This window comes from Choloepus didactylus, chromosome 6, assembly GCF_015220235.1.
Source record: "Choloepus didactylus isolate mChoDid1 chromosome 6, mChoDid1.pri, whole genome shotgun sequence".
Classification (NCBI taxonomy): Eukaryota; Metazoa; Chordata; class Mammalia; order Pilosa; family Megalonychidae; genus Choloepus; species Choloepus didactylus.
In genome coordinates, this window is record NC_051312.1 from 46,533,165 (window position 1) to 46,559,208 (window position 26,044).

Below are 26,044 nucleotides of genomic sequence, written 5' to 3' on the forward strand. Positions count from 1 at the left end.
ATAATTTCCCCCAAAAAACTTCTATGAATTATACTTAATCTGCTTATTCCCAATACTATTTTCACCATGAAATCCTATAAGAAAAGATCAAATTTCAAGGCAAGTAAAACTATATCTTCTATCTGAAATGTCTTTTTTTGAAGGCAATAAAACAACAGTAAGCATTTTTTAGTTAGCAAACAATAATTTTATAATCCCTACCCTAAATAATTTTTCCTTTTATTTCCAGAAATCCACACCCCTAAATTAAGGGCATCAAGTCTGTGGTTATCATCTTATATTCAAAGCCCTGTATATGAAAACCATTAGGACATTTTCTATGTTTTGGAAAAAATGTAATTGGGCTTTGTACAAATGCCAATTTTAAGGACAATTCACAATAATGGATATCAGTTCAACCCTATTTCCTGTGGTAGTTTAGAAGTGTATGTACTCCAGAAAATCATTTTCTTTTTAAGTTAGTCTATTCCTGTGGGTGTAAACCTATTGTAAGTAGGATCTTTTGATGAGGTTACTTCAGTTAAGGAGTGGCCCATGGTGGTTCTTAATCCTCCTATTGGAATCCTTTAAAAGCTGAATGAATACAGAAGAAAAAAAGAAACCCAGTGAAGCAAGAAGCTGAAATCAACGAAACCGGAAGAGAAGGGAAAGACCAGTAGATGTTGCCATGTGCCTTGCCATGTGGCAGAGAAACCAAGGATTGCAGGCAGCCAGTGTTTGGGAAAAAAAGCATCACCTCAATTTAGACATTCTCTCAGCCTTGAATCGTAAGCTAATAAATTCCCACTGTTTAAGCCAATGCATTTCATGGTATCTGCTTTAAGTAGCCTAAGAAACTTCATTCAGTTTTTAAAAAGTATTTTACAATATTAAAATTTTAAGTTACATTTTAATCCCTTCATTCTATATTGTTAACAAAAGTTCTGGGAATCAAAAAATTCACAAGAATTTGCCCACTATTCTAATTCATAGAAATAAGACCTTCTGTATTTGAGCACATATTCTTCTCTAAAAACACCTCCTTTCCTTCCACATTGCAGATGAGAAAGAAAAGGAAAAAGAAAAGCAAATGATGTGAAGGATAATGGAAAATGGAAATTGCAGGACTCAAAAGAGAACAGAATCTAAGGTCTATGAAAACTAAAATGTGACTTGGAGAGAAAACTGTTATTCCCTTTTGTACATATATGCCTGGCTATTAAGAGATGAATGCCATGTAAAAACAAAATCACTCTGTCTTATTTTTGGTTTGGTATTTTGGAGAAAGAACACTGGAGAACAATGTAGATTTGTGTTCTAGCTCTACTGTGCCACTTACTCGTCTATGTGTCCTTGGCCAAGGTAGCTCAACCTCTTTTAACTCAATTATTCATTATATTCAATGAGGAAATTAAATCATTTTTGTAACACACTGATTTTCTATAGCTCTATCATTATTATTTTTCCAGAATCACTAAAAGATTTTTAAAATAACATACTGGGTGCTATGAGGGAAATCTAGAAGATGTTTCATATTAACAAAAGGGTGATTCAGAGTCTCAGCTGGAGTAATTCTTAAATCTGCATCAATGAGCAACATTTTCTTCAACAGACTAACAAATTCTCTTCTATCAGCTTTCTCAGCCAAAAGATCACTTCCTTCCAGGTCCATCACCGTGTTCACCTAAGGAAGCAAAATTTCAGGACGTCAAATAAAAATTAAACCATACAGGGTAGTATATGTTAAAGTTTCAAAGTTAAAAAAATATTATCACAACACCTGAAAGAACAAAGAACTTGCTCTTTGTTTAAAATTTAACTATTTAAAAACAAGAAAGAACAATTGAGCTTAATAAATCCTCAAAATGTTTTGAGATACCCCACAGAATTCAAAACAGGAAAAAAAAATTTTTAACAAACAAATTTCTTTTCTAATGAGATAAAGGGAAAAGAAATTTGCTTAGATTTTTCCTTTTAAATAAATGGCTTTTTACTAAAGAAGAGCATAATGTAAATTAAAAATTTACTAAGACAAATGTAATTTAGCTCCTAAAGGTTGAAAAGCTTAAAAACAGCAAGCATTCTATAGTCACTTAGAAAATGATTAATGTGTTTTGGTATCCTTGACAATCAAGTCTACCATCTTAAGTATATAACATTGCCAAGTGTGACCTGTAGTACTCACATGCACTATATCATCCAAACTGCTGAATATGTACTTCCTGGCTTCTTTAGACTTCATTCCTGTCTCTGCTTCATGCTCTTCTAGTGTCTTATTGAATATAACAAAGATGGAAGATAATAGATTGTTAACCACCATTTGAAAATTTCTATTTCTTTAATCCTGTCACATTTAGTTTAATATATGGAACATTCTTAGGCAAGCAGAAATTTCAAAGGAGTAACTATGAAAAATGTGTTTTTCAAAAGTACAAAAAAAATCAGAAGATCTTGGTAGAGGCCAAAAAAAAAAAAAACAAAAATCACGTCATTACATATATAACAAAACTCCTTAAACAAAGTAACTAATTATAAAGCTAGTCACTGAGGATTTACTGATCCTCTGGAGATCCTAACAATAAATTAGGTACTCGGGCTTTGTAATCAGTTGTCAAATTCAGTCTCTTCCCTGTAAAGCTTAAATAATGTAGAACTGGGTAAGAAGATAAAACATATAACACAAAATAATCATACACACAAAAGTTTAAAAACCTTTAAGTTAGTAATTATGTTGCCAATTTAGAGAATGAGCTAAATTATTCTGAGAGCATTTCCCCTCTCTAAGAAGAGGGTAAAAGAAAATTAAAAAGAAAGAAGAAATATAATACAATAAAAATAGTTATGGAGGTTATCCATGCATTTGGGCATCTCAGAAAAATGATTTATTTCTAAATATTATATGATTTGATGAATTACCTTTAATCTCCAACCAGAATGAGAAATATCTGTTTCTCTGAAAAAAAATCTCGTGGATTTCGTACCCACATTTAACAACTGTTCTCCTGGTAAACCTTGAGTCTGAGAAATATATCGAATCTGAAAAATAATTTATAAAACAGAAAAATTTATTCTTTCATGCAACAGACATTAATTGAACACCTATTACATATTGGACTTAAGCTAGATGTTACATCAGTATTGAAAAGACAGTCTGTGCCCTCAAGAAATTCAGGGAACATACAAGTTAACAATTATAATACAGTGTCATAAGTACAAAAGTAAAGGTGTATGCTATGGTAAGTCATATAAGGGGTACCTAAAGTAATTATAGTCAGAAAAGGTTCCAGAATAGGTGATGTTCAAGTTGGGTCTTAAAGGACGAACAGAGTTTAGCTGTGGAGGTGTGGGAAGAGCCCAATCTAGGCTGAGGTCATAATGTGTGTAAATATGGAAAATCAAGAGAGAATACTTATACACTGGGGACTGGAAGCAAGGTTCACTATGGAGAAATGGCAAGAGATCAAACTGAACTAGCAGGCAAAGGCCTTTATCAGCAAAGTAAAAGAGTTTGGATTTTACTCCAGAAAGTAATAAATGGGAAACCACCGGAGAAATTTAAGCAGGGAATTAACAACTTACATTTTTAAAGTGATGTATAAGAATGGTGAGGGGATGAGGCCAAAGGAGAAATGAAGGGGGCCTGCCGTGAGAGACTGAATGGGGATGGAGAGGAAGGAATGAATGGATTCAAGAGAGACTTAGAGAGTTGATAAGGACTTGGTGAACGATTACTGTGGGAGTAATAGAGGGGACACTTCTATGAGTCACTGGTATACACAAGGTTATCCACCATGCGTGCAGATGAGCTCTCCCAAGGGGATCACAGAAAACCTCCTGCCTCAGGGCCTCTGAACTTAACATCCCTTTTCTCAACACTCTTCCCTCAGCTACCTGTATGGCTTTCACTTTCTTCAGCTATCAGCTTAAATGTCACCTTACACGAGGCCTTCCATGACCCACCAATAAAAAGAGGCAACCTCTCCCCTCCCCAGCACTCCCTATCTTCCGTACTCCAATCTATTATTTTCTCCACCATACTTTTCACCATCTGATATTCTTGTACATTTACTTTCTTTTTGCTTGCCCCAACTCCTATTAGAGTGTAAGTTCTGTGAGGGGAAGGACTTTGTTTTGTTTACTTACATATCCCCAGCACCCATGATAATGTCTAGTATGCAGTACACCTTCAAATATTAGTCCCCTGACTTAATGATTTGGCAGCGTAGAGAACAGAGGCTTAGAAAAGGAAGAGCGTTCCAAAAATTAAAATAGTCCCTCCATCCTTCCCTCTACTATGATTTAATAACCCGTATTTTTGAACCTAGGGAATTTTTTTTTTAACCTCAAGTATTATGGTCTATTAATTAGTCCATCCTCTCCTGCATCTTCTTTTTCTTCCTTTCTGAGTTCTTTCCCCCTCAGTCTACAAAATGATCAGTATCTTATATCCTCAAAAAAAAAAAAAAAAAAAAAAAAAAAAGTCAAACAAAACCTCCCTTAACCATTTAATTCTCTTTTCTCACTCAGTTAAAAGTCTTAAAGAAGTAGGCTGAATTATATCAACTCTTATTCACACCTCAACCTGAATTCATGCACAAGCTGAAACATCTGCCTGAGAAGTACATGATGAACAGCATTCTGGCAAACATCACCATCCTGCAGGTGGTAACTAGCTGGGACTCCCAGGAGACTGCTCGTCATCATTCAATGGAAGGCAGCCTGCCTGAGACACTAAGCCACTATCACCCAGTGCTGCCCAGCCTCCAATGACCTCAGAGGTGGGGATGGGAGAACACCTTCATGCTCAGGCATGTGGGGCTACTGACACTGCCTACCCCCTGCCCCTGCCCCACAGGAGTGTGATGTGCAGGTGAGGACGGAATGGAATTAGAGTGAGTCAGAGTAAAGGGGTCCCAGGAAGAAGTGTCAGATTGAGGAGAGAGGGGGCCCACACTTATTTTGCACCTGTTGTGTGCAATGGAGGCCCCTGGCAGAGCTCCTACCATCCTCAGAGTCTGCAAGGCAAGCATGGATCTCTGTGCTTCAGATGAGATGCTAAGACTCAGAGGAGTTAAGGGTTCCAGAGGAAGGGTGGGCAAAGTTGAATTCTCATCCAGGACCATCTGTCCCCAGAGCCCAGGTTTATCCACTTCCATGGAGCAGGACCTGGCCACAGGGGCGCTGGGTCTCTGATCTGCACTGTGGGGCTTAAATAAGGGAAAGTTTTGTTTTATTTTAACCTGCAATCTGAATTCTACTCATCACTCCCATGATATGGTATTAACATAAGTAATGGCCTCTTAATTGACAAATTTCACAGACACATATTAATCCTCATTTTACTTTCATACTATTGGCTACTGTCTTTTTACTTAAAAATTCTGATCCTTCAATTTCCATACCACCACATTCTTTTCTGGCTCTCTTTCTACTTCTTGACACTCCTTAATTTCCGTTCTCCATTTGCCCCTTGTATGATGCTGCTTTCTAGAATTTTATCTTTCTTCTTTCACTCTATAGATCCCAAGTGCCCACCATTTTATCTATAAATCTATACCTAAATCTGTATCTCTAGCCCTGGAGTTCTAGACCCAATTGCTTCCTAAAATTCACCTGACTACACTTTAGGTACCTCAAAGAGAACATGTCTGAAACTGACATTTCCCAGAATCTGCTAATCCTTATGTATTTACACTTCTGATTAACAGCAACACCATCCAACCAAATCAGAAACCTGAAATTTATGCCAGTCTTACATACCTCCTTTGTCACCCACTCTCAACATCCAAAACCCTATCAATTTTCTCCACTGACATTTTTTATAATTGTTCTTTTCTCTTCATCCTTATTTCAGGTCCTCTTTAATTCTAATTTATGTAATTTGATAAGCCCCCTAATTGGTCTACCTGCCTCCAATCTCTGTTAATGCCCCCATTCACTCACCCTCAATTCATTACACATTGGCTAGAAGCCATTTTGTTAAAGTGTTAATCTGGCTGTTATTGCTCTGTATAAAATTATTTAACAAGTCCCTAATGCCTACAGGATTGATTCCAAACTTCTAATCATGTTATACAGGCTCTCCAGCCTTATCTCTTCCCTAACCTTTTACATGTTCACTATATACCAATCGCACTGAGCATCATGCTAAGCTATACAAAGGCTAGTTAGTCTCTCTTTCCTAGATGGCTTTCATATTCCTACTTAACACATACCTGTGCCTCCCACCCACCCAAATCCATGTGACAAACTTTTACAATTTCTTCTTCAAGATCCCATTCAAGAATCTTCTCCTCTGTAAAGACCTGAGCATCCAAGCAAAGGTAATCACTCTCCTCTGTGCTACCCCATCATACCTAAAACATAACACTTTTATTGCATTAACAACACTATATTACAATTATTTTGTAAGTGTCTGCTTTCCTTGCTATATTATGAGTCTCCTGACAACAAAGCCTAAGTTTTACCCATATTTGTATTCCCAAGTTTTCATGAAATAACTGAAATCTCTACCATACAAATTAGTATCACTTCATTAAAGTGCTGCTCTCCTTCCCTTCCAAGTTCCTTATATTATTGTAATGGAAAATGGAGGAGAAAAATACTAGGAGTTGGGTACCTAGTTGCTAAAGAGTCTCTCAGATGGTAGGAAAGGCATCAAGAATTCACATTCAACAAATGTACAGAGTCTATTCTGTGTCAGGTACTGAAGATGTGCAGATAATAAAACATGGTCCCAATCTTCAAAAGCAATTAATTCAGTAGAAAAGATAAATAAGTTAGTAATTAATACCAGTAATTAAGCTAGTAAGTGGCATGATGAAGAAGAAAACAAAGTGTTATATGAGCACAGAGAATAGCGCAATTAATGTACCCTAGGAATGAGGGTGGCACTGCAAAAAAAAAGTGGCAAGTGAACTACTTGTGAGTGTGTTTTGGCTCTGTTAGTCATAACGCTTGCCCAGTCTTCTGAAGGAAAACTGCTCCATCTATAGCCTCTAATGTATGAAACAACTGACCCTTTCCCTCCCCCATCCCCAGTGGATGAAGGTTGGGGAACTGACTTGGAAACAGTAAATTCATGAATTAGCCTGTAAATTCAACAGAACTAAGCTAAGCAAATCAGATTTACAATGTCAGAAATGTGAGCCAAGAAACATCAGTGAAAAGACAAAAAATAGGTTATACGGTAGAGCTGGGGTTTGATGGCCATGCTAACTTAACAGCAGTTAAGAGTGAGCAGAATTCTGTGTAGCAAGTTAGGGTCAGGACAGATAAAAGCACTTGAAGAGCAGCCAAGTAACACTGATGGCCCAGCACCAGAGAGAAATTCTACCAATACCTATTAATTCCTCTAGTGCTGCCCTGAACCCAAAAGCACCTCTAACTTCAGACTTCACAAAACCCAGCCATCCCTGGATTTGTGTGGTAGTGCATAGATGTCAATAAATGACCTCTTACTTCAGCCACCTTGAATAGGTCTCTTTACAACCCAAATAGCCTGACAAAAACAGAAGTCTTCAAATATTTTCTTTCCTCTGGAGATGAAAATAGTTGAAAATGGTGGGAAAAAAATAATGAACGTTTTCTTACAAAAGGCTATGGCTTGAAATTACCAAATATAACAATTTAAATACAAATTTCAGACTCTTACCTGTTCTGGATAAGATTCTATCTAAACTCCAAAAAACATTTTGGAGGAACAATGTTTACCAAGTAAATACTGTTCCCTGATCTATTCACAAAAATATTAAATTTCCTAGAATGCTTTTGGCTCCTTCCCTAGAACCCAAACCTGGAGACAGATTGATGATGGATTTGAAAAATTAACGTAGACTCTGAAAACCTTATTCCAGTGATAGCAGACTGACAGTGACGCAGTGGGAGAAGGGTCCAGAAGAGGGCCAGTGCCAGAGATTTGGGACAGACGAGCAGAATTTAACTGGGCACTTTTAACTCACCTATCCCCCCATTTCCTCATTATCCATGAGGTGGTTCACTGTTAACAGATTCAGACTTAGATTCTTGGGCAAGTTATTTAATTAACATCATTGTACCTTAGTCTTCTCATCTGTAAAATGGAGTTAGCAGATTTTATCTGATAGCATTGTAGTGGGCTTTGAATGAGTTACTATAAAGTGTTAAGAACAGCTCCTAGCACATGAAAGGGCTCAATAAGTACAGATTAGTAATATTAATATTACTGTTGCCTCCTGCGTTGACACTGTAAGGCCAAAAAAACAAAAGCAGCAACACCCCAACTGGGTTGTCAAAGTATTTTAGGGCAGCTGATAATGGAATAGGGTACAGATAACAGGGTCAGGCATACTCTACTCTTCATACCCTATGTTAGGTGATCATAATCTAGACAAATGGGAAAATCTATGAAATTCAACCACATTGATAGACTAGAGGGGGAAAAACTTATATGAACATATTAAACAATGTGAAAAAGCATCTGCAAGGTTAAAACCAATTTAGGATTTTTTTTAAGGAACTTAAGAAATTCAGGAATTATAAAGGGCCCCTTTATCTTGAAAATAGACATTTATCAAAACCTATAGCAAACATCATACTTGAGAATAAGATTGGGACTAAAGCAAGGATATCCACCACCACCACTCTTATTCAACGTAAGAATCCCAGATTACTGTTAATGAAACAGGACAAGAAAAAGAAATAAGAGCACTATAGAACAAAACTGTCACTGTCTTCAGATAATGTAATCATCTACACAGAAAACCCAATAAACCAACAGGCAAGCAATTAGAATATGAAAGTTCACCAAGGTTGTTGTATCAAAGATCAGTTTATCAAAATCAACAGCATTAGTTTATCCCAGCAATAAATCAATTTAAAATATTGAAAATAAGCCATCATTCACAACAGCAACAAAAATATAAAGTAACTGGAACTTAAAAAGCTCACTCTCCTACATAAAGAACATTTTAAAATTCTTGATTTATGGAAATGAAAAGATGAAACACTGAAACTCTAATGACTTCAAATACCTCCTAAATTGATCTATAAATCTAATAGAAATTCCTGCAGTGTTTTGAGGGACACCGAACAAATATATTCTAATATTTACCTGAAAAGGTGCTCATGGCTACAAATGATAGATTAAATATGTATTTATCTCCACTCTCTTCTAAAAATCCCATTAAAATGACAATAGGCAAATAAAAAAGGCATCATAAACCCCAATGACAAATTATAGGAGAGGACATAAAAGCAAATGAAAGATGTTGATTCTACTAAAACTTTAGAAGCTGGAAAATGAATGAACAAGAATAACTGACTGTAGGGTGAAGAAAAGAAAACCTAAGCCTATGGAGAGAGGTGATCAAGAAGCAAGCCTAAAAAAAAATAAAAAAATAAAAAAATAAAGCAGCAAGCCTACCCGAGCAACCAAACTCCTAAAAGCTGAGGAGTTAAGAAGCGTCGTGTTCCTCTGAATGCTGGGGTACAGCATATGACTAAAACCTTGAAGACTGGCTGAAAGTATAAGAACCTCTAAGAATCTTTTGAAACCTAGAACCAACTCCCATCACCCTTCACTCCATATAATCAGGTGACATGCACCCATTCTGGCAGAAGATTGAAAGATCAGCGGTCTACTTGTGGAAAAAATTGAAGGGAGGAATGATGAAAGCAGAAATGAGGTACCACAGTGGAAACAGGGAATTATTTGAAAATTTACATTCTGAATGGTGAGAATCTTTCAGCTCTCATTCTCACTCAGGTTTTAGAATACTAATGGTTAGACTCACACCATATAGAAGATTAGCAGCCCAAAAGGAAAGACCTTATACCATGTGCCCCTAGACTCAAGAGTATACCTAGGAAACTCACTAGGCAACAACCTCTTTCACACACAGAGACTTCTAATCAGTTTTGTGCCTTACTCTGAAATACGAATGGACAGCTAATGACCAACAGACTGGTAACATAATAGACAGAGACCCAATGGGAAAAGGGTGGATTATTTAATAAATAGTGCTGGGAAATGAATTCATTATACGGATAAAAATAGAATACATACCTCACACCATTTATTACAGACCATAAAGAATTTAGGAAAATTGGTTTTGTTCAGGGCTTTGTCATAAATTACCTTTGTGAGCTTAGTAAGTAATTTCATTTTTCTGGGCCTCAATTTTCTCCTTTATAAAATGGGAGGGGCAGTAATTAGATAATTTCTAGTGTCCCTTTCAGTACTAGCATCAGTTGTCTAAGAATAGAATTGTTAAGTCGAAATCCAGAGTATAATGGCAAATCAACCTGAAATTGCCACTAGATGGTGTCCTGCTCCAGGGTACCATGCATACCATAAATTATAATCCACAAAGCCAAAGGTATATTTCCAGCATCTGACTGGTGTCAGTACCGCTTTAGCAGCTAAGGAATCATAGAAGTCTCCACCTAGATTACCAGCTTTTTCAGAACTAGCAACAGTCCAGCATCTGTATCAAAAGCTAGTAGTTGGACAAAAAGCCCAGTGAACTATAATAAAGAAATCCAGAAGTATGGAAAATTGTACAGAACATGTAGGGGAGAGTGAGGGAGTGGAGGGGAGTGAAGAATATAGGAAACCTGGCCTAAAACAGGATGCTTCATGGGTAGAAAGTCATTGGAAATGATAAGAGATTAAAGCCATTGATAACATATAATCAAAAAATTAAGATTAAATGGGAGAAACTAAGATGGCGGCTAGCTGAGACAGGGTGAAAAAAACGCCTCCATGAAAAACACTAGCTACAAACCAGAAAGTGACCTAGAATACCAGTTACAGCGATGCGCCAGCTGGATGAGGGCTCCTAGCTCCAGAGGGGCCATATACTTGGTGAAACCGGGAGTCGGCATTCTGAAACGAGTGAGTAAGCTGGCTGGAAGACCCGCAGCTGCACGGTGGGCTGGGGAAGCCAGGGTCCAGCGTTTGGAGACCAGCTGGCTCTTTTAAAAAGAAAAAAAAAAAAGGAGCGGCTCCAGCAGCAATTGTGGGAACCACGCAGTAAAACACAGCAAGAGGGGGCTGGGCCGGCCTCTTGGCGTCTGGCCAGGAAGACAGCCCGCAGCAGATACCTTTGGGTTCGGGGGAACGGAGGGGAGAGCCGGAAGCAGAAAGAAACCCCGCGGCTCGCAGCTGGTCCCCGGAGGGCTGGATAAACTCCTGCCCGGGGCCATGCCCGCAGCCCAGAGCCCCGCTGCTGCACGGCCTGGCGGCCCAGGGCTTCCCTTGTGGGATGGTGCACACTGATGACGTAGCACGGCATTCCCTCGGCTGAGCTCCTGGAGGAGCGCGGCTGGGAGGGGAGATCCGCTTGGAGAACCCAGGGATGCTACGCCAAGTCTGGTGGTTTGTGGATCAGCGACAAAGAGGGTCTGGGGCTGAACTGAAGTGAAGGCTTAGACTCTTGTGGTGGCCTTGAATCTCTGGGATCCTGGGGGATTTGAACATTAGCACTGCCCTTCCTTCCTGGCCACCCATACACACGCCCCACATTCAGGGCAGACAGCTCCAGCAACACACCCAAACTGAGTTCTCCAACTGAACCCACAAGAAACATTTCCCCACACATCACGGGAACAAGGTTGAGAACTGACTTGAGGGATACAGGTGACTCACAGATGCCATCTGCTGGTTAGTTAGAGTAAGTGTACGCCACCAAACTGTGTTTCTGAAAAATTAGATCACTATCCCTTTTTCTTTACAAAATGAAAGAACCCTATCAAGCAAAACAAATGCCAAGAGGCCAAAAACAACAGAAAATCTTAATGCATATGATAAAACCAGAAAATATGGAGAATCCAACTCCAAACACACAAATCAAAATATCGGAAGATACAATATACCTCGCAAAATTAATCAAAGAACTACAATCGAGGAATGAAAGCATGGCAAAGGATTTAAAGGACATCAAGAAGACCATGGCCCAGACTGTATAACATGGCAAAAATTGGAGTGGCCAATGACTGTTACTAAATATACAAATATAAAAATGTTTTTGCATGTGGGAAAGCAAATGAATGTCAACCATGTAGAAATTTGAAAAAGGGATGGTATTCAGGAAAAAACATAATCAAAGCAAACTGGAGTCTATGGTCAACAGTAACATTGTAATATACCTCCATTAAATGTAACAAAGGCAATACGCCAATGCTAAATGTATATGAGAAGGGGATATAAGGGAGTAATATGGGATTCTTGGTAGTGGTGTTATTTGCTGTCCTTAGTAGTATGTTGTATTGTATGACATGTTATTTTTCTTTTTACCATTTTTTCTTATTGCTAAAAAAAAAAAATTTTTTTTTTCTTGTAGTAATCAGTATGTTCAAGTGCTGATTGTGCTGATAAATGTACAACTTTATGATGATACCATGAACAACTGATTGTACACTGTGGATAAATGTATGGTGTGTGAATATAGCTCTATAAAATTGTAGGAAAAAATATATATAGAAGTAAAAGTGTTGGAGAAAACATGGTAAGAGGGATGATGCCTCACCAATATGGACTAACTACAATGTGTAAACTCAGAATTGAATCTTAGAACATAGCCTAACGTGGACACAATAATTGTAATAGTCCCTAGATTGTAAGCTCTTACAGCAGTTAACTCTATCCCTGAATTGTAAGGCCTATCTCTAAACTTTGAGATGCTGATCCCCTAGCGTATGTTGTCACAAACATTGGGACTGGCGGTTTGATGTGCTGAGCCCTCAAGCATGGGACTTTGCTCATTACCACAAAGGAGAGTCTAAACTTGTATGTAATGGTGCCTAAGAGTCTCCCCCTGAGTACCTCTTTGTTGCTCAGATGTGGCCCTCTCTCTCTCTAACTGAGCCTTCTCGACAGGTGAACTCACTGCCCTCACCACTACGTGGGACCCAACTCCCAGGGTTGTAAATCTCCCTGGCAACGGAGAGTATGACTCCCGGGGATGAATGTGGACCCGGCATCGTGGGACTGAGAGTATCTTCTTGACCAAAAGGGGGATGCAAAATGAAATGAAACAGTTTCAGTGGCTGAGAGATTCCAAATGGAGTCGAGAGGTCACTCTAGTGGACATTCTTATGCACTATATAGATAACACCTCTTAAGCTTTAATGTATTGGAATAGCTAGAAGTAAATACCTGAAACTACCAAACTCCAACCCAGCAGTCTGGACTCCTGAAGACAATTATATAATAATGTAGATTACAAGGGGTGACAGTGTGATTGTGAAGACCTTGTGGATCACACCCCCTTTATCTAGTGTATGGATGAGTGGAGGAATGGGGATAAAAACTAAAGGACAGGAGGCGGGGCAAGATGGCAGAGTGGTGAGCTGTAAGTTTTAGCTACTCCTCCAAGAAAGTAGGTAAAAAACCAGGAACTGCGTGGACTGGACACCACAGAGCAATCTGACGTTGGGCATACTTCATACAACACTCATGAAAACGTGGAACTGCTGAGATCAGCGAAATCTGTAAGTTTTTGCGGCCAGGGGACCCGTGCCCCTCCCTGCCAGGCTCAGTCCCCGGGGAGGAGGGGCTGTCAGCTCCGGGAAGGAGAAGGGAGAATTGCAGTGGCTGCTCTTATCGGAAACTCATTCTACTGATTCAAACTCCAACCATAGATAGACTGAGACCAGACACCAGAGACTCTGAGAGCAGCCAGCCCAGCAGAGAGGAGACAGGCATAGAAAAAAAACAACACGAAAAACTCCAAAATAAAAGCGGAGGATTTTTGGAGTTCTGGTGAATGCAGAGGGGGGAAGGGCGGAGCTCAGGCCTTGAGGCGCATATGCAAATCCCGAAGCAAAGCTGATCTCTCTGCCCTGTGCAGCTTTCCTTAATGGCCCTGGTTGCTTTGTCTATTAGCATTTCAATAACCCATTAGATCTCTGAGGAGGGCCTTTTTTTTTTTTTTTTTTTTTTTTTTTTAAATCCTTTTTGCTTTTTCTAAAACAATTACTCTAAGAAGCTCAATACAGAAAGCTTCAAAGAATTGCAATTTGGGCACGGCAAGTCAAGAGCAGAACTAAGAGAGCTCTGAGACAAAAGGCAATAATCCAGTGGCTGAGAAAATTCACTAAACAACACAACTTCCCAAGAAAAGGGGGGTGTCCGCTCACAGCCCCCATCCTGGGGGACAGGAAATACTCCTGCCCATCGCCAGCCCCATAGCCCAGAGCTGCCACAGACAACCCAGTGTGACGGAAGTCCTTCAAATAACAGGCACACACCACAAAACTGGGCGTGGACATTAGCCTTCCCTGCAACCTCAGCTGAATGTCCCAGAGCTGGGAAGGTGGAGCAGTGTGAATTAACAAAGCACCATTCAGCCATCATTTGAGCAGACTGGGAGCCTCCCTACACAGCCCAGCAGCCCAGAACTGCCCTGGGGGGACGGCACTCACCTGTGACATAGCACAGTCATCCCTCAACAGAGGACCCGGGGTGCACGGCCTGGAAGAGGGGCCCACTTGCAAGTCTCAGGAGCCATACGCCAATACCAAAGACTTGTGGGTCAGTGGCAGAGACAAACTGTGGCAGGACTGAACTGAAGGATCAGACTATTGCAGCAGCTTTAAAACTCTAGGATCATCAGGGAGATTTGATTGTTAGGGCCACCCCCCCTCCCTGACTGCCCAGAAACACGCCCCACATACAGGGCAGGCAACACCAACTACACACGCAAGCTTGGTACACCAATTGGGCCCCACAAGACTCACTCCCCCACTCACCAAAAAGGCTAAGCAGGGGAGATCTGGCTTGTGGAGAACAGGTGGCTCGTGGACGCCACCTGCTGGTTAGTTAGAGAAAGTGTACTCCACGAAGCTGTAGATCTGATAAATTAGAGATAAGGACTTCAACTGGTCTACAAACCCTAAAAGAACCCTATCAAGTTCAGCAAATGCCACGAGGCCAAAAACAACAGAAAATTATAAAGCATATGAAAAAACCAGACGATATGGATAACCCAAGCCCAAGCACCCAAATCAAAAGACCAGAAGAGACACAGCACCTAGAGCAGCTACTCAAAGAACTAAAGATGAACAATGAGACCATAGTAAGGGAGATAAAGGAAATCAAGAAGACCCTAGAAGAACATAAAGAAGACATTGCAAGACTAAATAAAAAAATGGATGATCTTATGGAAATTAAAGAAACTGTTGACCAAATAAAAAGATTCTGGACACTCATAGTACAAGACTAGAGGAAGTTGAACAACGAATCAGTGACCTGGAAGATGACAGAATGGAAAATGAAAGCATAAAAGAAAGAATGGGGAAAAAAATTGAAAAACTCGAAATGGACCTCAGGGATATGATAGATAATATGAAACATCCGAATATAAGACTCATTGGTGTCCCAGAAGGGGAAGAAAAGGGTAAAGGTCTAGGAAGAGTATTCAAAGAAATTGTTGGGGAAAACTTCCCAAATCTTCTAAACAACATAAATACACAAATCATAAATGCACAGCGAACTCCAAATAGAATAAATCCAAAAAAACCCACTCCGAGACATATACTGATCACACTGTCAAACATAGAAGAGAAGGAGCAAGTTCTGAAAGCAGCAAGAGAAAAGCAATTCACCACATACAAAGGAAACAGCATAAGACTAAGTAGTGACTACTCAGCAGCCACCATGGAGGCAAGAAGGCAGTGGCACGATATATTTAAAATTCTGAGTGAGAGGAATTTCCAGCCAAGAATACTTTATCCAGCAAAGCTCTCCTTCAAATTTGAGGGAGAGCTTAAATTTTTCACAGACAAAGAAATGCTGAGAGAATTTGCTAACAAGAGACCTGCCCTACTGGAGATACTAAAGGGAGCCCTACAGACAGAGAAACAAAGACAGGACAGAGAGACTTGGAGAAAGGTTCAGTACTAAAGAGATTCGGTATGGGTACAATAAAGGATATTAATAGAGAGAGGGAAAAATATGGCAAACATAATCCAAAGGATAAGATGGCCGATTCAAGAAATGCCTTCACGGTTTTAATGTTGAATGTAAATGGATTAAACTCCCCAATTAAAAGATATAGATTCGCAGAATGGATCAAAAAAAATGAACCATCAATATGTTGCATACAAGAGACTCATCTTAGACACAGGGACACAAAGAAACTGAAAGTGAAAGGATGGAAAAAAATATTTCATGCAAGCTACAGCCAAAAGAAAGCAGGTGTAGCAATATTAATCTCAGATAAAATAGACTTCAAATGCAGGGATGTTTTGAGAGACAAAGAAGGCCACTACATACTAATAAAAGGGGCAATTCAGCAAGAAGAAATAACAATCGTAAATGTCTATGCACCCAATCAAGGTGCCACAAAATACATGAAAGAAACACTGGCAAAACTAAAGGAAGCAATTGATGTTTCCACAATAATTGTGGGAGACTTCAACACATCACTCTCTCCTATAGATAGATCAACCAGACAGAAGACCAATAAGGAAATTGAAAACCTAAACAATCTGATAAATGAATTAGATTTAACAGACATCTACAGGACATTACATCCCAAATCACCAGGATACACATACTTTTCTAGTGCTCACGGAACTTTCTCCAGAATAGATCATATGCTGGGACATAAAACAAGCCTCAACAAATTTAAAAAGATTGAAATTATTCAAAGCACATTCTCTGACCACAATGGAATACAATTAGAAGTCAATAACCATCAGAGACTTAGAAAATTCATAAATACCTGGAGGTTAAACAACACACTCCTAAACAATCAGTGGGTTAAAGAAGAAATAGCAAGAGAAATTCCTAAATAAATAGAGACGAATGAAAATGAGAACACAACAGACCAAAACCTATGGGATGCAGCAAAAGCAGTGCTAAGGGGGAAATTTATAGCACTAAACGCATATATTAAAAAGGAAGAAAGAGCCAAAATCAAAGAACTAATGGATCAACTGAAGAAGCTAGAAAATGAACAGCAAACCAATCCTAAACCAAGTACAAGAAAAGAAATAACAAGGATTAAAGCAGAAATAAATGACATAGAGAACAAAAAAACAATAGAAAGGATAAATATCACCAAAAGTTGGTTCTTTGAGAAGATCAACAAGATTGACAAGCCCCTAGCTAGACTGACAAAATCAAAAAGAGAGAAGACCCATATAAACAAAATAATGAATGAAAAAGGTGACATAACTGCAGATCCTGAAGAAATTAAAAAAATTATAAGAGGATATTATGAACAACTGTATGGCAACAAACTGGATAATGTAGAAGAAATGGACAATTTCCTGGAAACATATGAACAACCTAGACTGACCAGAGAAGAAATAGAAGACCTCAACCAACCCATCACAAGCAAAGAGATCCAATCAGTCATCAAAAATCTTCCCACAAATAAATGCCCAGGGCCAGATGGCTTCACAGGGGAATTCTACCAAACTTTCCAGAAAGAACTGACACCAATCTTACTCAAACTCTTTCAAAACATTGAAAAAAATGGAACACTACCTAACTCATTTTATGAAGCTAACATCAATCTAATACCAAAAGCAGGCAAAGATGCTACAAAAAAGGAAAACTACCGGCCAATCTCCCTAATGAATATAGATGTAAAAATCCTCAACAAAATACTTGCAAATCGAATCCAAAGACACATTAAAAAAATCATACACCATGACCAAGTGGGGTTCATTCCAGGCATGCAAGGATGGTTCAACATCAGAAAAACAATCAATGTATTACAACACATTAAAAACTCGAAAGGGAAAAATCAATTGATCATCTCAATAGATGCTGAAAAAGCATTTGACAAAATCCAACATCCCTTTTTGATAAAAACACTTCAAAAGGTAGGAATTGAAGGAAACTTCCTCAACATGATAAAGAGCATATATGAAAAACCCACAGCCAGCATAGTACTCAATGGTGAGAGACTGAAAGCCTTCCCTCTAAGATCAGGAACAAGACAAGGATGCCCGCTGTCACCACTGTTATTCAACATTGTGCTGGAAGTGCTAGCCAGGGCAATCCGGCAAGACAAAGAAATAAAAGGCATCCAAATTGGAAAAGAAGAAGTAAAACTGTCATTGTTTGCAGATGATATGATCTTATATCTAGAAAACCCTGAGAAATCAACGATACACCTACTAGAGCTAATAAACAAATTTAGCAAAGTAGCGGGATACAAGATTAATGCACATAAGTCAGTAATGTTTCTATATGCTAGAAATGAACAAACTGAAGAGACACTCAAGAAAAAGATACCATTTTCAATAGCAACTAAAAAAATCAAGTACCTAGGAATCAACTTAACCAAAGATGTAAAAGACCTATACAAAGAAAACTACATAACTCTACTAAAAGAAATAGAAGGGGACCTTAAAAGATGGAAAAATATTCCATGTTCATGGATAGGAAGGCTAAATGTCATTAAGATGTCAATTCTACCCAAACTCATCTACAGATTCAATGCAATCCCAATCAAAATTCCAACAACCTACTTTGCAGACTTGGAAAAGCTAGTTATCAAATTTATTTGGAAAGGGAAGATGCCTCGAATTGCTAAAGACACTCTAAAAAAGAAAAACGAAGTGGGAGGACTTACACTCCCTGACTTTGAAGCTTATTATAAAGCCACAGTTGCCAAGACAGCATGGTACTGGCACAAAGATAGACATATAGATCAATGGAATCGAATTGAGAATTCAGAGATAGACCCTCAGATCTATGGCCAACTGATCTTTGATAAGGCCCCCAAAGTCACCGAACTGAGTCATTTCAACAAATGGGGCTGGGAGAGTTGGATATCCATATCCAAAAGAATGAAAGAGGACCCCTACCTCACCCCCTACACAAAAATTAAATCAAAATGGACCAAAGATCTCAATATAAAAGAAAGTACCATAAAACTCCTAGAAGATAATGTAGGAAAACATCTTCAAGACCTTGTATTAGGAGGCCACTTCCTAGACTTTACACCCAAAGCACAAGCAACAAAAGAGAAAATAGATAAATGGGAACTCCTCAAGCTTAGAAGTTTCTGCACCTCAAAGGAATTTCTCAAAAAGGTAAAGAGGCAGCCAACTCAATGGGAAAAAATTTTTGGAAACCATGTATCTGACAAAAGACTGATATCTTGCATATATAAAGAAATCCTACAACTCAATGACAATAGTACAGACAGCCCAATTATAAAATGGGCAAAAGATATGAAAAGACAGTTCTCTGAAGAGGAAATACAAATGGCCAAGAAACACATGAAAAAATGTTCAGCTTCACTAGCTATTCGAGAGATGCAAATTAAGACCACAATGAGATACCATCTAACACCGATTAGAATGGCTGCCATTAAACAAACAGGAAACTACAAATGCTGGAGGGGATGTGGAGAAATTGGAACTCTTATACATTGTTGGTGGGACTGTATAATGGTTCAGCCACTCTGGAAGTCAGTCTGGCAGTTCCTTAGAAAACTAGATATAGAGCTGCCATTCGATCCAGCGATTGCACTTCTCGGTATATACCCGGAAGATCGGAAAGCAGTGACACGAACAGATATCTGCACGCCAATGTTCATAGCAGCATTATTCACAATTGCCAAGAGATGGAAACAACCCAAATGTCCTTCAACAGATGAGTGGATAAATAAAATGTGGTATATACACACGATGGAATACTACGCGGCAGTAAGAAGGAACGATCTGGTGAAACATATGACAACATGGATGAACCTTGAAGACATAATGCTGAGCGAAATAAGCCAGGCACAAAAAGAGAAATATTATATGCTACCACTAATGTGAACTTTCAAAAATGTAAAACAAATGGTTTGTAATGTAGAATGTAGGGGAACTAGCAGTAGAGAGCAATTAAGGAAGGGGGAACAATAATCCAAGAAGAACAGATAAGCTATTTAACGTTCTGGGGATACCCAGAAATGACTATGGTCTGTTAATTTCTGATGGATGTAGTAGGAACAAGTTCACTGAAATGTTGCTATATTATGTAACTTTCTTGGGGTAAAGTAGGAACATGTTGGAAGTTAAGCAGTTATCTTAGGTTAGTTGTCTTTTTCTTACTCCCTTGTTTTGGTCTCTTTGAAATGTTCTTTTATTGTATGTTTGTTTTCTTTTTAACTTTTTTTTTCATACAGTTGATTTAAAAAAGAAGGGAAAGTTAAAAAGAAAAAAAAGAAGAAAGAAAAAAAAGAAAAAAAAAAAAACTAAAGGACAAATGGGGTGGGATGGGGGGATGATTTGGGTGGTTTTTTTTCACTTTTATTTTTTATTCTTGTTCTGGTTCTTTCTGATGTAAGGAAAATGTTCAGAGATAGATTGTGGTGATGAACGCATAACTATGTTATCATACTGTGGACAGTGGATTGTATATCATGGATGATTGTATGGTGTGTGAATGTATTTCAATAAAACTGACTTTAATTAAAAAAAAAAAAAAACTGAATTTAATTAAAAAAAAAAAAAAAAAAAGAAGACCATGGCCCAGAATATAAGTGACATAAAGAAGACCCTTGAAGAGCATAAAGAAGACATTGCAAGAGTAAATAAAAAAATAGAAGATCTTATGGAAATAAAAGAAACTGTTGGCCAAATTAAAAAGACTCTGGATATTCACAACACAAGACTAGAGGAAGCTGAACAACATCTCAGTGTCCTAGAAGCCCACAGTACAGAAAATGAAAGAACAAAAGAAAGAATGGAGAAAAAAATCAAAAAAATCAAAATGGATCTCAGGGATATGATAGATAATATAAAAAGTCCAAACTTAAGACTCATTGGTGTCCCAGAAGGGGAAGAGAAGGGTAAAGGTCTACAAAGAGTATTCAAACAAATTGTTGGGGAAAACTTCCCCAACCTTATACACAATATAAATACACAAAGCATAAATGCCCAGCGAACTCCAAATAGAATAAATCCAAATAAATCCACTCCAAGACATATTCTGATCAGACTGTCAAATACTGAAGAGAAGCAGCAAGTTCTGAAAGCAGCAAGAGAAAAGCAATTCACCACATACAAAGGAAACAACATAAGACTAAGTAGTGACTACTCAGTGGCCACCATGGAGGCGAGAAGGCAGTGGCAGGACATAGTTAAAATTCTGAGAGAGAAAAATTTCCAACCAAGAATACTTTATCTAGCAAAACTCTCCTTCAAATTTGAGGGAGAGCTTAAATTTTTCACAGACAAACAAATGCTAAGAGACTTTGCCGATGAAAGACCTGCCCTACTTCAGATTCTGAGGGGAGCCCTGCTGGAGGAGAGACAGGGAAAGGAGAAAGAGATATAGAGAATTTTAACAGACATATATAGTACCTTACATCCCAAATCACCAGGACACTCACTTTTCTCTAGTGATCACAGATCTTTCTCCAGAAGGGACCATAAGCTGGGACATAAAACAAGCCTCAAGAAATTTAAAAAAAAAATTGAATATACTCAAAGCACATTCTCCAACCACAATGGAATACAAATAGAAGTCAATAATTTTTGAACTGTAATTCCACTATTTACTTCCTACATGATATAAAATACACAAACTCTAAGGACAAATCAGTGGTTTTGAACTCAATGTAAAATATGTAATTTTAGACAACTATATAAAGGTGGGGGAATGAAGGAGTATAGGAACATAGTTTATGTGCCCTATTGAAGTGAAGGTGGTATCAAAGAAAAACAAGATTGACATGGATTTAAGAGGTTAATTTTAAGCCCCACAGTAAACACAAAGAAATTATCAGAGAATATAACCATAGAGATGAAAAGTAGAGTTTGGGTTAAGAGAAATGGGGGAAGGGGCAATGGGGAGTTAAGAAATGAGTGTAGGGTTGCTGTTTAAGGTGAAGGGAAATTTCTAGTAATGGATGGTGGGAAAGAGCATTACAACATTCTAATCATGATTAATCCCACTAATGAAAGGCTAGGGAGGGGGTGGAATGGGAAGATTAAGGCTGTATATATGTTTCCACAACTGAAAAAAAAAGTCTAACTAGATGACAATTGAATGCTAAGGATGAACTTGGATGGGACTGGAGGATAGAGGACAGGTGGCTCAAAGGGACACAGTTGAGACATAAGGAAAAGGAAATAAAGAATGTAAGCTTTGTATCATTGTTGAATCTACTGTACTTCTTAGCTGGGCTTAATGGGATGGCATAAAAGAATGTTCTTGTTCATGGGAAATGTATACGTGAATTATAGTGTATGCTCAAGGATGTGTGCAGCTAACTCTCATATGTTCAGAAGACAGAGCAATAGATGATGGATGATAGATAGGGAGGGAAAGAAATAGCGATGTGACAGCATGTTAAAGTTGGTGGATTGAGCTATCGGGGGAGGGGGGTCAGCGTATGATGGAATTCTGTGTATAGGGCTAGTATTGTTTTTGCAACTGTTCATGTAACTTTGAATTTATTTCAAAATAAAAAAAAAAAAAGATCAGATCAGGTAATGTCTAAGATATTTGCCAATATTCTCTAATTCTTTGATTTGTAGATGTCCTATCTGCTCAAAACTGTTCTGAGTGGTCTGGAATTATAAAAAAAAAAAAAAAAAAAAAGAAGATTAAATGACTCTGACAGCCATTTCAGGAACACTTAAGTCATTCATATTACTTATTTCCATATCCCTTTTGAAATAGAAAACTACGTTCTGAAAATCAGATTTAAGGCACAACATATAATTAGAGGTTATGTGTACTTTAAAATGTTCTATTTTATTTTCTACTGCTTGACTGGATGTTCAACAGTGTATCATCTAAATAAAAATTACATTTATCCACTATAAGCCAATAACAGAAATACAAATTAATATAACTACTTTGCTAATTCTGACTAACACTTTCCACTAAAATGAGTACATCTCGCCTAATAAGAGAGACACTATGATGAAACTCTTCCAAGAACAATGAGTAAGATGAAAATATCTCCAAAAAGAATCTTTATTTTAAAAATCAAGAAAATGCAAACAACATTGTCTACCAGCTTGGCAAGGCTAATGAACATACCTGAAAACTACAATGAAAAATGGGGTTTAATGAGGTAATTTCCCGGATTCTATAAAGACTCATTTAAACAGTGCTAACCCTGCCTTTCAAAAACAGCTGAAAAACTGAAGAGCATTAAGGTGACTGTGAGGTACTTAAGACCAATAATGGTTGCCGCTTTAAGACCAAAGTTATAATACCTTTTAGGAGCTTTTATACCTTGAGAGAGGCTAACGTTTCATTCATCATCAAAGTTTGTCACCCAAGCAAAAACAATTATTTAAACGGATGCAGTCCAATCCTCTATATATCTACAGTGTAAAAAAATCAATGAACAAAAAAAGAAAAAAAAAAAGAATTGATACAGCAAAATCTCCCAAGAGGTCTACAAAACTGGTTTTTGGGCCTTTGAATTGTAATTTTGGTTATGAAAACTTTTTTCTGCATTATGAGAGGGTTTTATTAATCAAATACTATTTTTGCAATCCTGAATTTAAATTCTATACCCTAAGTTTTTCCATTTTATTTTAAAAAGCTTTTCACATGTCCTGTCTACCTGGAGCTGTGTATTTCTATTGTTCTTCATTTTCGATCAGTTTTACTTGCTTATCATGACAATGCTGTTACCTGGTCATACTCCAAGGCTCCTGGGTAGAGTGGCCATCCAAGGAATAATTCTGCAATCACACATCCCAACGACCACATGTCTATGGCTTCACAAAATGGCAACCCCAATATAATCTCTGGAGCTCTGAAATTTAAAAAAACAAATCATCAGGGTGGTTTTCCTTTAAAATTTCCTGATTTCAGCTGACGTTCTAAGAAAAGTTGGTAGAATATTCCATTTTTATTAACTACGCACTTTTCAGAACTCTGAAACCTAGCCACAACCCAGCATTCAACTGAAAAGGGCCCTACTGGCATTACATAACATTACTCTTACCAAGGAACTATATCTAAATCCTTATTCATTATAGAATCTTCTTAACATAACATAAAAAAACATACACATGGATCTTGTTTTTTGACACAATAGCAGATTAGAAAGAGAACTGACCAACTATTGCATGCAGGCACTATGACATCAATAGAACAGAAAAACAGACATTGAGGGATAAGACCAAAACAAAACAAGACAAAACAAAAACCCCAAAGGCTAAAAGTGGACCTATATCTAGTTATTAATTCAGAACACAGTAATAAATATTCACAAAATTAGGACCATTAGCCACCCAGAAGAGACAAAACCAAGTATTCTATTTAAAAAGGCAGAAAGTTGAGGATAAATCAATAGTAAAAAGGCATTTTGGCACTTGGAGGATTTTGATTGCTTGGAAAATGTACTCATTCCCAGATAAATTACGTTGCTACTTCACATGGCTTTCCCGTGAGAAGAACATACTTCTAAGAGAGCCTGCACATATAGGGAAGTGTATAATTCCAGAGGAAGTCATACACACTACAGCCATCCTAAATTTGTGTGTATTTTTAATTTTAAAACAATCCCAGTCTTACAGAAAAGTTCTAAGAACACTACAAGGAATATTTTTTTTCCTAAACCATTTGAGAGTAATTTGCCAAGTCACTGAATACTTTGTATTGTATTTCCTACAAACAAGAATATTCCCCTATATAACCCCTATACATGCAATCATCAAAATCAGGAAATGAACATAGATACATCTCTACCATCTTAAGTCTCAGACCCCATTCCAAGTTGACCAATTATACGAATAATGGCAAAAGTATCAAATTCAGAATCATGCATAGCATTTAATTGTCATATTTATTTTAGTCTCTTTCAATTTGGATAGTTTCTCAGTCTTTCCTTGATTTCCATGATGTTGGCATAAAATATTACAAGCCAGCTATTTTGTAGAATGTCCCTGAGTGTGGGTTTGTCTCATGTTTCCTCATAATTAGATTGATTATACATCTTTGGGAGAAATACTACAAAAATGATGTTTTCTCATACCGCATCAGGCAGCAACGCAATTTTGATTTGTCCCATTGCTCTTATCACTTGATTAATATGGCGTCTCCTAGACTTCTCCATTATAAAGTTCCTCTTTTTCCTTTCTAATTAAGTATTTGAGGGATTTCAATTTGAAACTACATAAATATCCCATTCCTTACCAAACTTTCAATGTATTCACATTTACCTGCACAAATATAGATTAATTCCTATTTTATTCAATGAGTTATAATCTACTCTAGTATCATTTATTTTGATATCCAAATTTACCCAGATTTGACCAATGAGAGCTCCTTCAAGCCTTTATGTTCTTTTAGACATGTCCCCAATCATTCTCTGATCATTTCTTTGCTTTCTGGCTTCACCAGATAGTGCTCTTTCTCTGCCCCAGCTCTGGAAGAAGCCACTTCTCCACAAATCCCTAGTTTCTTTTAGTGGAAAACAGTACTTAGAAAACAAGATCTGTGAGCTGGAGTCCATGTCATTATCATTGAGATGTTCCCAGGCTTACTCATGTATATATAAATATACATATAGTACATGTGTAATTATACACACATATGCATATAGTATACATACATACACACACCTTTACAGATAAATATTTTAAAGTACGAGTTCACATTGATATATTCAATGCCAATCTAGCTATATCCAATTCCAAACTAAAATTCCAATTTTAGTTTCCCCCCTTTCCATATTTGCAATTCCCTTCTCTATCAGTGATAAACCTGGCTCTCATTAACTAATCAGTGCTCCTGTAAGTAACCAATCTCCTCACTGTCACCCTCCCAGCCCCTACCACATAAACACCCACCTCTAACATCCCTTGCTGGACCAGCACTGCTCCTCTCCAATTTACAAGAGCTCACTCCATTCAAGCTTAAATGCACCATAGGTCAGCACCACTCTCCCCCCCAACATAAATACCCTCAATCCTCTTGGGCTCTGACACTTGCACCAGCCAGCCCCCAATATGGATCCCCTCGTCACTTTGCACCAGGTTGCCCACATGCAAAGAGTCACCTTTCTTATCCTACAGAAGATCTTTCCTCTGTATGGACACTCTCCTCACTCTGTTTATGCTTCAAATGCCTTGTACTGGGCCACTGCTGCCA

The 26,044-nt window shown here is 38.0% G+C and overlaps 1 protein-coding gene across 9 annotated transcripts in view; it reads right to left on the reverse strand.

Moving 5' to 3' along the window:
- HIPK3 (homeodomain interacting protein kinase 3) overlaps positions 1 to 26,044 on the reverse strand; it is a 147,258-nt gene that overhangs the window by 20,841 nt on the left and 100,373 nt on the right. For all 9 annotated transcript variants that reach the window (XM_037838936.1, XM_037838938.1, XM_037838941.1 and 6 more), the window contains exons 3-6: positions 23,579 to 23,702; positions 2,896 to 3,015; positions 2,165 to 2,251; positions 1,479 to 1,663 (exon numbers count right to left, since the gene is read on the reverse strand). In XM_037838936.1, the coding sequence (XP_037694864.1) occupies positions 1,479 to 1,663; positions 2,165 to 2,251; positions 2,896 to 3,015; positions 23,579 to 23,702 (516 nt within the window). The remainder of the gene's footprint in view (positions 1 to 1,478; positions 1,664 to 2,164; positions 2,252 to 2,895; positions 3,016 to 23,578; positions 23,703 to 26,044) is intronic.